The sequence below is a fragment of the Symphalangus syndactylus genome, chromosome 24 (assembly GCF_028878055.3).
Source record: "Symphalangus syndactylus isolate Jambi chromosome 24, NHGRI_mSymSyn1-v2.1_pri, whole genome shotgun sequence".
NCBI classification, from domain to species: domain Eukaryota; kingdom Metazoa; phylum Chordata; class Mammalia; order Primates; family Hylobatidae; genus Symphalangus; species Symphalangus syndactylus.
Window position 1 is genome coordinate 39,029,225 of NC_072446.2, and position 13,800 is coordinate 39,043,024.

At 48.1% G+C, this 13,800-nt stretch overlaps 1 protein-coding gene across 2 annotated transcripts in view; it reads right to left on the minus strand.

Moving 5' to 3' along the window:
• The window catches only part of CBFA2T2 (CBFA2/RUNX1 partner transcriptional co-repressor 2), a 162,008-nt gene extending 150,027 nt beyond the window's left edge, over positions 1-11,981 (minus strand). For both annotated transcript variants that reach the window (XM_055266463.2, XM_055266462.2), the window contains exon 1: positions 11,747-11,981. In XM_055266463.2, the coding sequence (XP_055122438.1) occupies positions 11,747-11,780 (34 nt within the window). In that variant the 5' untranslated portion in view covers positions 11,781-11,981. The remainder of the gene's footprint in view (positions 1-11,746) is intronic.
• Positions 11,982-13,800: the final 1,819 nt, after the last annotated feature.

Here is a 13,800-nt window from a genome sequence, read left to right on the forward strand (position 1 = left end):
ATAGAACTATGCCATGAAAAAGAGCAAGTTTTTTTCTCTACCCACTGACAAAAAAAAAAGTAAATTTGATTGTATATAAATTACATCTCGGCCACGCATGGTGGCATATGCCTGAATCCCAGTACTTTGCGAGATCGAGGCAGGAGATTCGCTTGGGGCAGGAGTTCGAGACCAGCCTGGGCAACATAGTAAGACCCTGTCATGAACAAAAAATTTAAAAAGAATTTCAAGTTATTCTGAGACTCTGCCAAGACAGAAGCACCAAGAAAAAAAGATAAATAAATAAACCATACAAAATGAATATTTTTTACTGTATCTAGTTTTATACAATAAATTTTTTCCTAAAAATACACACAAAATGGCCAGGTGCGGTGGCTCACACCTGTAATCCCAGCACTTTGGGAGGCCGAGGAGGGCGGATCACGAGGTCAGGAGTTCAAGACCAGCCTGGCCAATATGGTGAAACCCCATCTCTACTAAAAATGCAAAAATTAGGCAGACATGGTGGCATGCGCCTGAAATCCCAGCTACTCAGGAGGCTGAGACAGGAGAATGGCTTAAACCCAGGAGGTGGATGTTGCAGTGAGCCGAGATCAAGCTACTGTATTCCAGCCTGGGTGACAGAGCAATACTCCGTCTCAAAAAAAAAAAAAAGAGAAAAGGTTACAAATGACTTTCTTCCTAAATGAACTTTGTGGTATTGGACTGGAATTAAAGGTATTAGTATGAACTCATGGTTTTTATTACAGATAGTTACCGTAGAAATAATTTGCCAGGTTGGGGGCTCACATAGCACTTTGGGAGGCCGAGGTGGGCGGATCACAAGGTCAGGAGTTCACGACCAGCCTGGTCAACATGGTGAAACCCCGTCTCTACTAAAAATATAAAAATTAGCTGGGCCTGATGGCGGGTGCCTGTAATCCCAGCTAGTCGGGAGGCTGAGGCAGGAGAATCGCTTGAACCTGGGAGGCAGAGGTTGCAGTGAGTTGAGACTGCACCACTGCATTCCAGCCTGGGCGACAGGGCGAGACTCCATCTCAAAAAAAAAAAAAAAAAAGAAAGAAATTTAGATATATATTTTGATATGTGTGTATATGTATGTTTGTGTATATATTTTCTAGCTCTGTCCATTAAGAGGTTCTAAAAAAACAATATTCCAATAGCAATGAGCACACACAGCACCCAAATCTTGATTTCTAAATAACTTTCTCCACTGAAAGGAATTAGGAGAGAAACAGTTTGTAGAAATGGCCGATTCCAAAAAGAGGGTAAGAAGGCCGGGCGCGGTGGCTCACGCCTGTAATCCCAGCACTTTAGGAGGTCGAGAAAGGCAGATCACAAGGTCAGGAGATCGAGACCATCCTGGCTAACACAGTGAGACCCCGTCGCTACTAAAAATACAAAAAATTAGCCGGGTGTGTTGGTGGGTGCCTGTGGTCCCAGCTACTCCGAAGGCTGAGGCAGGAGAATGGCGTGAACCTGGGAGGCGGAACTTGCAGTGAGCCGAGATCACGCCACTGCACTCCAGCATGGGCAACAGAGTGAGACTCCGTCACAAAAAAAAAAAAAAAGAAGAGCAGAAACTAAGCCTACAACACCTTTTTTGTGCGTCAAAAAAAGCAGTTAAAAACTGTGGGAACGTGTCAAAATGACACAAAAGCCAGCTCAAAGAGGATCTCACTGGCCAAATCTGGAACAATGTGAACACAACAAATAATGACAGTAACAGATTATTAAAATAAGAATCCATAAATCCATATTGATATACATATATATATAAAGATAAGAAAATGCTGTGCAGAAGAATATTAACTAATAAGCAAGGAAGGACTGACAGAAACAACAAAAATTAGCTGACGCTTGTCTATAATCCCAGCTACTGCCACATAAGGCGGCTGGCGCCTGTGATCCCAGTACTTTCGGAGCTTGAGGTGGGAGAATAACTTGAGCCCAGGAGTTTGAGATCAGCCTGGGCAACAAAGTGAGACCTCATCTCTACAAAATAAAAAATTAAATAAAATTTTATAATTAGACCAGGCGCAGTGGCTCATGCCTGTAATCCCAGTACTTTGTGAGGCTGACGCAGGCGAATCAGCTGAGGTCAGGAGATCCAGACCATCCTGGCCAACATGGTGAAACCCCGTCTCTACTAAAAATACAAAAATTAGCTGGGTGTGGTGGCATGTGCCTGTAATCCCAGGTTCTCAGGAGGCTGCAGCAGGACAATCACTTGAACCAGGGAGTCGGGTGTTGCAGTGAGCCGAGATCGCACCACTGTACTCCAGCCAGGCGACAAAGTGCGACTCCGTCTCAAAAAAAAAAAAGAAGGGCTAAGAATATAGTTTCCACTACTTAGCCAGACCAACTTATCAAGGGAAAATTAATGGGGAGCTTAATTTAAGCAATTGCCTGGGGAATGCAGGAGCTAAAACCATCACCCCTCCCGGCACTTCTCCCTCACCATTCTGCATTTCCCTAATCTCAGCTACTTCTACCTTTAGTCCCAGACATAAAGTTAGCGTACCTCTAGGGATATAAGGCCAAAATGAATAAATCTGTGTTGTTTAAATATCTGTTCTCATGTGGCTTCGAAAAATTAAAAGCAGGCAAGACCTCTGCATGGAGATGGCTAAATTAACAAAGAAATAAGGGAAACATTTGTAAGAAAGGAAAAGGTCAAAATAGTGTATCAAGGGAGCTGTGCTATGCCTGATACTAACATTTCACTGGAGCTGCTACAGAGGTCACATTACATATTTGTCACCATCAGCTAATTTGACTGAAAGATCTAGCTAACTCCAAAGCTATAAATTCAGACAGAAGGATACCAAGCTCTGGGTTATTCTGAATTTACACTTTGATTTCTGCATTTAATTACAACACAAAATAGAACGGTAAAATCAAATCTTAAAGAGCCACGTTGCAAAGTAAAGCTTCATTGCATAGTCTATATACTATATTTGATGATCCATATTTGACAGCTCCTCATACAGCCATGCAAAATTAGCATGGACATTTCTTGGGCTTTTGATGTTCACTGCCATCATCTGCTTCACTGCTAAGATCAGGAAACATATGGGATGAATTGTTAAAGACTGCTAACAGTTTCTGTTGCCTTTTTATTTTTTTAATTCATCTCTAAGGCCAACTTAGGATACCTCTGAACAAGGTCTCATATAGCTATCTTTAAATCATACCCCAATTATTTGAACTTTTTTTAATTTTTTTATTTTTATTTTTTTGAGACAGAGTCTTGCTCTGTCGCCCAGGCTGGAGTGTAGTGGCATGATCCTGGCTCACTACAACCTCTGCCTCCCAGGTTCAAGTGATTCTCCCACCTCAGCCTCCCAAGTAGCTGGGATTACAGGCATGCGCCACCATGGCTGACTAATTTTGTATTTTTATTAGAGATGGGGTTTCTCCATATTGGTCAGGCTGGTCTCGAGCTCCCAACCTCAGCTGATCCACCAGCCTCAGCCTCCCAAAGTGCTTGAATTACAGACGTGAGCCACCGCGCCCGGCCTGGACTTCTTTTAAATAAGAAGAGTTGTTGGGGAAAGAAAGTTGAAGAAAGATTATGGGAAATCAATTATCTTCAGGAAGCTCTGGGCTCCTCTAGAACACATGTCTAAAAACCCCTAGTCTAGCAAAAAGAAGCCATGTGATAGAGGGTTAAAAAAAAACTGGGTTTTTATAAGCCGGGCGCGGTGGCTCACGCTTGTAATCCCAGCACTTTGGGAGGCTGAGGCGGGCAGATCACGAGGTCAGGAGATCGAGACCACAGTGAAACCCCGTCTCTACTAAAAATACAAAAAAAATTAGCCGGGCGTGGTGGCGGGCGCCTGTAGTCCCAGCTACTCGGGAGAGGCTGAGGCAAGAGAATGGCGTGAACCCGGGAGGCGGAGCTTGCAGTGAGCCGAGATTGCACCACTGCACTCCAGCCTGGGCGACAGAGCGAGACTCCGTCTCAAAAAAAAAAAAAAAAAACTGGGTTTTTGGCTAGGCGCGGTGGCTCACGCCTGTAATCCAAGCACTTTGGGAGGCAGAGGCAGGTAGATCACAAGTCAGAAGTTCAAGACCAGCCTGGCCAAGATGATGAAACCCCGACTTTACTAAAAATACAAAAATTAGCCGGGTGTGGTGGCGGGCGCCTGTAGTCCCAGTTGCTTGGGAGGCTGAGGCACAGAACTGCTTGAACCTCGGTGGTGGAGGCTGCAGTGAGCCAAGATCACACCACTGCACAAGGGTTTTTCGACACTCAATGTATAATGAATGAACTTGACACCAAGATTAAACTAGTAAAGAAGAGTGAATCTACTACTTATTAACTGTGTGACCTTGGACAATTAAATTCTCTAACTCTTATTTCTTTTTTCTTTTTTTTTTTTTTTTTCTGAGATGGAGTCTCGCTCTGTCGCCCAGGATTTCTTTATCAGTAAAACAGAGACACTCTCTCCCAAGTTTGATCTATAATTAAATGAGATGATTGATGTACATAAAAAATGCCCAGCAGAAAATCTAGCCAAGACTTTTTCTTAAAAGAACTCAACTAGACAGGCCGGGCGCGGTGGCTCACGCTTGTAATCCCAGCACTTTGGGAGGCCGAGGCGGGTGGATCACGAGGTCAGGAGATCGAGACCACGGTGAAACCCCGTCTCTACTAAAAATACAAAAAATTAGCCGGGCGTGGTGGCAGGCGCCTGTAGTCCCAGCTACTCGGAGAGGCTGAGGCAGGAGAATGGCGTGAACCCGGGAGGCGGAGCTTGCAGTGAGCCGAGATTGCGCCACTGCACTCCAGCCTGGGTGACAGAGCGAGACTCCGTCTCAAAAAAAAAAAAAAAAAAAAAAAAAAGAACTCAACTGGACTTGGCCAGGCGCGGTGGCTCACGCTTGTAATCCCAGCACTTTGGGAGGCCGAGGCGGGCGGATCACGAGGTCAGGAGATCGAGACCACGGTGAAACCCCATCTCTACTAAAAATACAAAAAAATTAGCCGGGCGTGGTGGCGGGTGCCTGTAGTCCCAGCTACTCGGGAGGCTGAGGCAGGAGAATGGCGTGAAACCGGGAGGCGGAGCTTGCAGTGAGCCAAGATTGCACCACTGCACTCCAGCCTGGGCAACAGAGCGAGACTCCGTCTCAAAAAAAAAAAAAAAAGAACTCAACTAGACTTAAAGTCATACTCGGTTGACATATCTGCTTATTGACTCATTTCAAAAGTTCAAGTTATGGTACCCCAACTCCTAAAATTTCAGATAGCTTCAAGGGGCCAGAGACAGAAACCAGAGACAGAGGCAAAAAGCTACTTAACCAGCCTTAATAAAATCCAGAGACAGGGTCTGTCACATGTACAAACACTAGCTCATGTTGCACATGTAAACTATTAATTAGTACAGCATTAGGAGATCCCTTCCTTGGTAATCTTACCAAAGCCTAAACAATAACCAGAGTGATTCTTCTTCATTAGCCTCCAAGCTTTCAGGGATTTGAAGTAAATCTTTTCAGAAGAATGGTCACTTTCTATGAGATTCAAAACAATACTCTAAAACTAAGAAATGAGAACAAAATTGGCAGGTGAGAAACCTTACTTCCCCACCTCTTCCTCCTATTTTCATTACCCTGAACTTAGTGAATTAACTCATCTTGATCCCAGGGCTGCACTCATTCATTAGGCACTATCATTTAAACCATCCTTCCTGCCTAAAAGTCTGGATTCACATAACCTATACAACATTTAACACTTGAGAACAAGCTTAAAGTCAATCTCTCTGCTTATTATTATTTATTTTCTTTTTAGGCGGAGTTTCACTCTTTGGCCCAGGCTGGAATAAAGTGGCGTGATCTCAGCTCACTGCAACCTTCCGCCCCCTGGATTCAAGCAATTCTCTCGCCTCAGCCTCCTGAGAAGCTGAGATGATAGGCACCCGCCACCACACCTGGCTAATTTTTGTATTTTTAGAAGAGACGGGGTTTTGCCATGTTGGCCAGGCTGGTCTCGAACTCCTGACCTCAGGTGATACGCCCGCCTCGGCCTCCCAAAGTGCTGGGGTTACAGGTGTGAGCCACTGTGCCTGGCCATTATTATTTTTTATTATTTTGAGACAGGGTCTCTCTCTGTCACTCAGGCTGGAGTACAGTGGCACTATCACTGCAGCTTCCAACACCTGGGCTCAAGCGATCCTCCTACCTCAGCCTTCCGAGTAACTGGGACTACAGCTGAGTGGCACCACCATCACGCCCAACCTCTGCTGATTTTCTGATTCTGTATATAAGAAAACTAGGTCGGGCTGGGCACGGTGGCTCACGCCTATAATCCCAGCACTTTGGGAGGCCGAGGCGGGCAGATCACCCGAGGTCAGGAGTTCGAGACCAGCCTGGCCAACATGATGAAACCCCATCTCCACTAAAAATACAAAAATTAGCCAGGCGTGGTGGCACATGCCTGTAAACCCAGCGACTTGGGAAGCTGAGGCAGGAGAATGGCTTGACCCTGGGAGGCAGAGGTTGCAGTGAGCCGACACTGCACCACTGCACTCCAGCCTGGGCAACAAAAGGGAAACTCCATCTCAAAAAAAAAAAAAAGAGAAAGAAAGAAAATTAACTGGGCCAGGCACGGTGGCTCATGCCTGTAATGGCAGCACATTGGGAGGCCAAGGCAGGTGGATCACTTGAGCCTAGGAGTTCTAGACCAGCCTGGGCAACATGAAGAAACCCTGTCTCTACCAAAAATACAAAAGTTGGTCTTACAATCTGGTTTCAAAATTAACAAACAAAAATTTTAAAAATACAGTAAGATGGCCGGGCGTGGTGGCTCACGCCTGTAATCCCAGCACTTTGGGAGGCCGAGGCGGGCCGATCACAAGGTCAGGAGACCGAGACCACGGTGAAACCCTGTCTCTACTAAAAATACAAAAAATTAGCCAGGCATGGTGGCAGGCACCTGTAGTCCCAGCTACTCGGGAGGCTGAGGCAGGGGAATGGTATGAACCCTGGAGGCGGAGCTTGCAGTGAGCCGAGATCCAGCCTTTGCACTCCAGCCTGGGCAACAGAGTGAGACTCCGTCTCAAAAAAAAAAAAAAAATATATATATATATATATGTGTGTGTATATATATATATGTGTGTGTGTATATATATATATGTATATATATATGCCTAATACAGAGTACAGTCACACTATAATTGCCATTTAAAACAAACATTCAGGCCGGGCGCGGTAGCTCATGCCTGTAATCCTAATATTTTGGGATGCCAAGGCGGGTGGATCACTTTAGGTCAGGAGTTCGGGACCAGCCTGACCAACATGGTGAAACCCTATCACTACTGAAAACACAAAATTACCAGGGGTGGTGGCACACACCTGAAATCCCAGTACTTGGGAGGCTAAGGCAGGACAATCACTTGAATTCAGGCACCACTGCACTCCAGCTGGGGCAACAAGAGCAAAACTTCGTCTCAAAAAAAAAACATAAAAAAACAAAAAATAAGGCAGGGCGCGGTGGCTCACGCTTGTAATCCCAGCACTTTGGGAGGCCGAGGCGGGCGGATCACGAGGTCAGGAGATCGAGACCACAGTGAAACCCCGTCTCTACTAAAAATACAAAAAATTAGCCAGGCGTGGTGGCGGGCGCCTGTAGTCCCAGCTACTCGGAGAGGCTGAGGCAGGAGAATGGCGTGAACCCGGGAGGCGGAGCTTGCAGTGAGCAGAGATCGCGCCACTGCACTCCAACCTGGGTGACAGAGCGAGACTCCGTCTCAAAAAAAAAAAAAACCAAAAAATAAAACATTCATAGAGGCCAGGCGTGGTGGCTAACGCTTGTTGTAATCCCAGCACTTTGGGAGGCCGAGGCGGGCAGATCACAAGGTCAGGAGATCGAGACCATGGTGAAACCCCGTCTCTACTAAAAATACAAAAAATTAGCCAGGCATGGTGGCGGGTGCCTGTAGTCCCAGCTACTCGGAGAGACTGAGGCAGGAGAATGGCGTGAACCCGGGAGGCGGAGCTTGTAGTGAGCCAAGGCGCCACTGCACTCCAGCCTGGGTGACAGAGCGAGACTCCGTCTCAAAAAAAAAAAAAAAAAAAAAAAACAAAAAACATTCATAGAATGTGTGTGCATACTCAACCCTATTTTTTTTTTTTTGAGACGGAGTCTCGCTCTGTCACCCAGGCTAGAGTGCAGTGGCGCGATCTCGGCTCACTGCAAGCTCTGCCTCCCGGGTTCACGCCATTCTCCTGCCTCAGCATCTCCGAGTAGCTGGGACTACAGGCGCCCGCCACCACGCCCGGCTAATTTTTTTTTTTTTGTATTTTTAGTAGAGACAGGGTTTCACCGTGGTCTCTATCTCCTGACCTTGTGATCCGCCCGCCTCGGCCTCCCAAAGTGCTGGGATTACAAGCGTGAGCCACCGTGCCCGGCCTATACTCAACCCTATTTACTGATGGAATGAACACTAAAAACATTTTAGGTGGCCAGGTATGGTGGCTCATGCCTCTATTACCAACACTGGGAAGCTGAGGCAGGAGGATCACTTCAGCCCAGCAGTTCAAGACCAGCCTGAGCAACACAGTGAAACCCCATGTCTACAAAACTTTTTAAACAATTAGCCGGGCATGGTAATACATGCCTGTAGTCACAGCTACTAGGAAGGCTGAGGTGGGAGGCTCACTTGAGCCCCAGAGATAAGAGGCTGCAGAAGCTATGCTCACTGGGCAACAAAGCCTGGACAACAGAGCAAGACCCCACCTCAGCTTTAAAAAAAGAAAAAACAAACATGTGAGGCCACAGTTCTAGACTACTTCCCCAAGTACTCTCGCTCAGGGGTTGAAGCACTGATTTTAAGACTGAACTCCTATATTCTCTTTCCCAGCATGCCAGTTAAAAACTTCAATCAAGGCCAGGTGCAGTGACTCATGCCTGTAATCCCAGCATTTTGGGAGGCCAAGGTGGGCAGATCACCTGAGGTCAGGCGTTCGAGACCAGCCTGGCCAATGTAGTGAAACCCCATCTCTACTAAAAATACAAAAATTAGCAGGACATGGTGGCATGCGCCTGTAATACCAGATACTTGAGAAGCTGAGGCAGAAGAACTGCTTGAACCCAGGAGGCGGAGGTTGCAGTGTGCCGAGATCATGCCACTGCACTCCAGCCTGAGCAACAAGAGCGAAACTCCGTCTCAAAAAAAAAAAATAATAAATAAATAACTTCAATCAAGGACGGGTGCAGAGGCTCACACTTGTAATCCCAGAACTTTGGGAGGCTGAGGCGGGCAGATCACTTGAGGTCAGGAGCCTAGCCAAAACATGGTGAAACCCCGTCTCTACAAAAAATACAAAAAAAAATTAGCCAGGCATGGTGGTGAGCACCTGTAATCCCAGCTCCTCAGGAGGTTGAGTACTACACCAAGTGTACTGTCTGGGAATGTAATACAGAATTCTCTTAGAAACACTAAAAAAGGCCAGGCAAAGTGGCTCATGACTTTAATCCCAGCAATTTGGATGGCTGAGGAAGGAGGATTACTCAAGCCCAGGACTTCCAGACTAGCATGGGCAACAAAGCAAGACCCCATCTCTATAAAAAATAAAAAAATTAGCTGGGTGTGGTGGCACCCACAGTCCCAGCTACTCAAGAGGCTGAGGCAGGAGAATCGCTTGAACCCAGGAGGTTGAGGCTGCTGTGAGCCATGATGACGCCACTGCACTCCAGCCTGGGTGACAGAGAAAGACTGTCTCAAAAAAAGGAAAAAAGAAAACAAAAATGTAGTTACATAACAAAAGCAAAAGTTGTACTTTTGGGCATATTTTAAACTAAATACTACACAAAAGAAATTTGGACACAATCTTTTTAAGTGAAAGCAAGTTTATTATGGAAGTAAAGAAACAAAGGAAGGCTACTTCACAGGCAGAACAGCCCCCCAATTTTTAATAAAAAGTCCTTTCTGGCCAGGCTCGGTGACTCACGCTCGTAATCCCAGCACTTTGGGAGGCTGAGGTTGGGTGAATTACCTGAAGTCAGGAGTTCGAGACCAGCCTGACCAATATGGTGAAACCCTGTCTCTACTAAAAATATAAAAATTTGGGCCGGGCGCGGTGGCTCATGCCTCTAATCCCAGCACTTTGAGAGGCCAAGGCAGATGGATCACCTGAGGTCAGGAGTTCGCGACCAGCCTGGCCAACTTGGTAAAACCGTCTCTACTAAAAATGCAAAAAATTAGCCAGGTGTGGTGGCAGGCACCTGTAATCCCAGCTACTCTGGAGGCTGAGGCAGGAGAATCGCTTGAACCTGAGGTGGGGAGAGGTTGCAGTGAGCCGAGATTGTACTATTGAACTCCAGCCTGGGCAACAAGAACAAAACTCCGTCTCAAAAAAAATAATAATAATAAAATGAAATTAAAAAATTGGCCCGGGCGTGGTGACATACGCCTGTAGTCCCAGCTACTTGGGAGGCTGAGACAGGAGAATAGCTTGAACCCAGGAGGCGGAGGTTGCAATGAGCTGAGATCACGCCCCTGCACTCCAGTCTGGGTGACAGAGCAAGATTTCGTCTCAAAAAAAAAAAAAAAACAGCCTTTCATTTTACAGAGATGCTGTACCTTTGCAAGCCTAAAAGAGTAATCACTATCTGCCTCTTTAGTTGGAAATTTCATGAGGAATGGATCAAACCATCAAAAGCAGTAACTGCAAGCTGGGTGTATCTACTTTTTCTATCTTCAATCCAACATTTAATGGGTGCAAAAAAAAAGAAGCGTAAAGCCTCCCTTTCACGTGTTTAAGGATATCAGCTCTGAGACTAGTACTCAGAGTACCTTCTGTTACTCAGTTTCATCCTCTGCAAAATGGGCATCCTCAAATAATGTCTTACTTAGGATGTCACCAAGATTAAACAATAAAAAAACATGCAAAACATGTTTATCTGTTTCCTCATTTACTATGTCTCTCCCTCTCCTAACTAAACTCAAAACCCCAGTTCGGTCTATCTTGTTTATTGTTGTATTCCCAGGGCCTGGAATGGTATTTTTAAACTTATTGTATGATTTAATAAATATTAGGTGAATAGAATGCAAAATGTCTGGTGCTCAAAAAAATGTTGGCTATTATAATTGCAATAATGAAAAACAATTAAAATTTTATTGTTCTTATTCAGAGAAGCCACCCTTCCCCCAAGGATCTCACACATCAAGGAGGAACACTAGATAAATGCTGGAATGCGGGGAGGGAGGGAACCCGCTCCACATCCCCATTTTGCAGATGGGGGAACTGAGGCGACCGGGAGAGCCAAGGTCACAACCTAAATGGGGAAGCCTGGATGTGAACCCAGGTAGCCAACTCCTGAGCCTGCGCTCAAACAGGCCATCCGAGGGGCCATTCTCATCTCCTCCAACCCTCAACATCGGGCGGGTGTAGTATTTCCCCAGGAGCCGGACTTCGTGGCCCCAGCGCCAGGAGAACAAAATGATTCTCGCCCGCCGGCAAGTCCCACGCACGCCGGCTCGGCCTAAGCTCCGAGGCCGCGGGCCCCACAGTTCCCCTCACACCGGGAGCCCCGAGCTCTTCGGGCGGCGCAGGAAGCGACGGGGTGGCCTCAGGAGCCCGGGAAGGCCCGCCCCGCTGCGTGACCTTGGATCCGCCGCCCCGCTTCGGGCCTCAGTTTCCACTCCCGGCCTCGCGCCCGGGGCACTCGGAATCACCGCGCCTGTGGAGCCGCAGGCCTTCACACGCCCCCCTCGGCCGCCCGCATTCACGCCCCACTTACGCTGGAAGGCGGCCGCTCCAGGGACGCCTACCATCGCCGAGCGCCGCCGCCGCGCGCCGCCCGCCTCTACCCGCGACACGGGTCCCTCGTAGGCGCCGCCCGCCTCGACCCGCGGCCCGGGTCCCTCGCAGGCGTCGCCGCGAGATCTGCAGCCGCCGAGCTAACCAGACACCACCACCGCTGCTATAGCCGTCGCCGTCGCAGCCGCCGTTAGGCCGCGCACCGCCCCGCCCCCGGCTGGCCCCGCCCCACCCGCCGGGCACGCCCCCGCCGCGCGCTCTCGCCGCCAGGCCAACGCACGCGGAAGCCCGGCCCCAAGACCAGCTCCCATTAAGCACCGCCCCCTAACCTGACCCGCCCCTTCCGCGGGAACCGACCGCCGAATCCCGGCGCAGCCTGCTTCTCAGACCTGCCCCCTCGGCGTCACGCGCGCCCGTCACGCGCACGGCCCTCTTTCTAGCTCCAGGCTTCCCGGTGTAGCCAGGGCAGTGGCCCAGGCTCGGGGGCGGAGTCCTGTGGGGGGGATTACAATGAGTGGCAACGTCTCACCTGAGTTCTCCGGGTACAGGCCTGATGGCTTTTGCGCATGCCTTTGAGCGAGCCCCCTCGCTCAAAGTGTTTTTGGCCTGAAGTATTCTAAATGCCAAAAATTTCATCATCATAATATTCGTAACTTGGCCGGGCGTGGTGGCCCATGCCTGTAATCCTAGTATACTTTGGGAGGCCAAAGCAGAGTCACTTGAGCTCAGGAGTTTGAGACTAGCGTCTCTATTAAAAAAATAAATAAATAAAAATAAAAAATAGGCCGGGCACTGTGGCTCAGGCCTATAAACCTAACACTTTGGGAGGCCGAGGAGGGTGGATTACCTGAGGGCAGAACTTCGAGACTAACCGGGCCAATGTGGCGAAACGCTGTCTCTACTAAAAATACAAAAATTAGGGCCGGGCGCGGTGGCTCAAGCCTGTAATCCTAGCACTTTGGGAGGCCAAGGCGGGAGGACCATGAGGTCAGGAGTTTGAAGACCAGTCTGGCCGATAAGGTGAAACCCTATCTCTACTAAAAAAATAAATAAATAAAAATACAAAAATTAGCCCGGTGCGGTGGCGCGTGCCTTTAGTCCCAGCTACTTGGGAGGCTGGGGCAGGAGAATCACTTGAATCCGGGAGGGGGAGGTTGCAGTGAGCCGAGATCAGAGCCATTGCACTCCAGCCTGAGCGACAAGAGCAAAACTCCGTATCAAAAAAAAAAACAAAACAAGGCCAGGAGCTGTGGCTCACCCCTGTAATCCCAGCACTTTGGGACGCCAAAGCTGGCAGATCACAGCTCAGGATTTGGAGACCAGCCTGACCAACGTGGTGAAACCCCGTCTCTACTAAAAATACAAAAATTAGCCGGACGTGGTTTCACGAGCCTGTAATCCCAGCTAATCGGAAGGCTGAGGCAGGAGAATTGCTTGCACCCCGGAGGCGGAGGTTGCACCGAGCCAAGATCACGACAGTGCACTCCTGCCTGGGTGACAGAGCGAGACTCACTCTCAAAAAACAAAACAAAACAAAACAAAAAAATTAGCTGGGCGTGGTGGCGGGTGTCCATAATCCCAGTTACTCGGGAGACTGAGGTAGGAGAATCGCTTGAACCTGGGAGGCAGAGGTTGCAGTGAGCCGAAATCGCGCCACTGCGCTCTAGCCTGAGCAACAGAGGGAAGCTCCGTATGAAAAAAAAAGAAAACAAGAAAAAAAAAGAATAGACTCTTGTTTCTCAGTATTATTTCAGATATCTCACACCAAGAATATAGAATGCATTTGTATTTTACTTGTGTATTAAAAACAAATTTTAAAAGACAGAATGTAGGCCGGCCGGGTACACTGGTTTATGCCTGTAATCCCAGCACTTTGGGAGGCCAAGGCAGGTGGATCGCTTGAGTTCAGGGGTTCAAGACTAGCCTGGGTAGGCCGGGTGCGGTGGCTCACGCTTGTAATCCCAGCACTTTGGGAGGCCGAGGCGGGTGGATCATGAGGTCAGGAGATCGAGACCACAGTGAAACCCCGTCTCT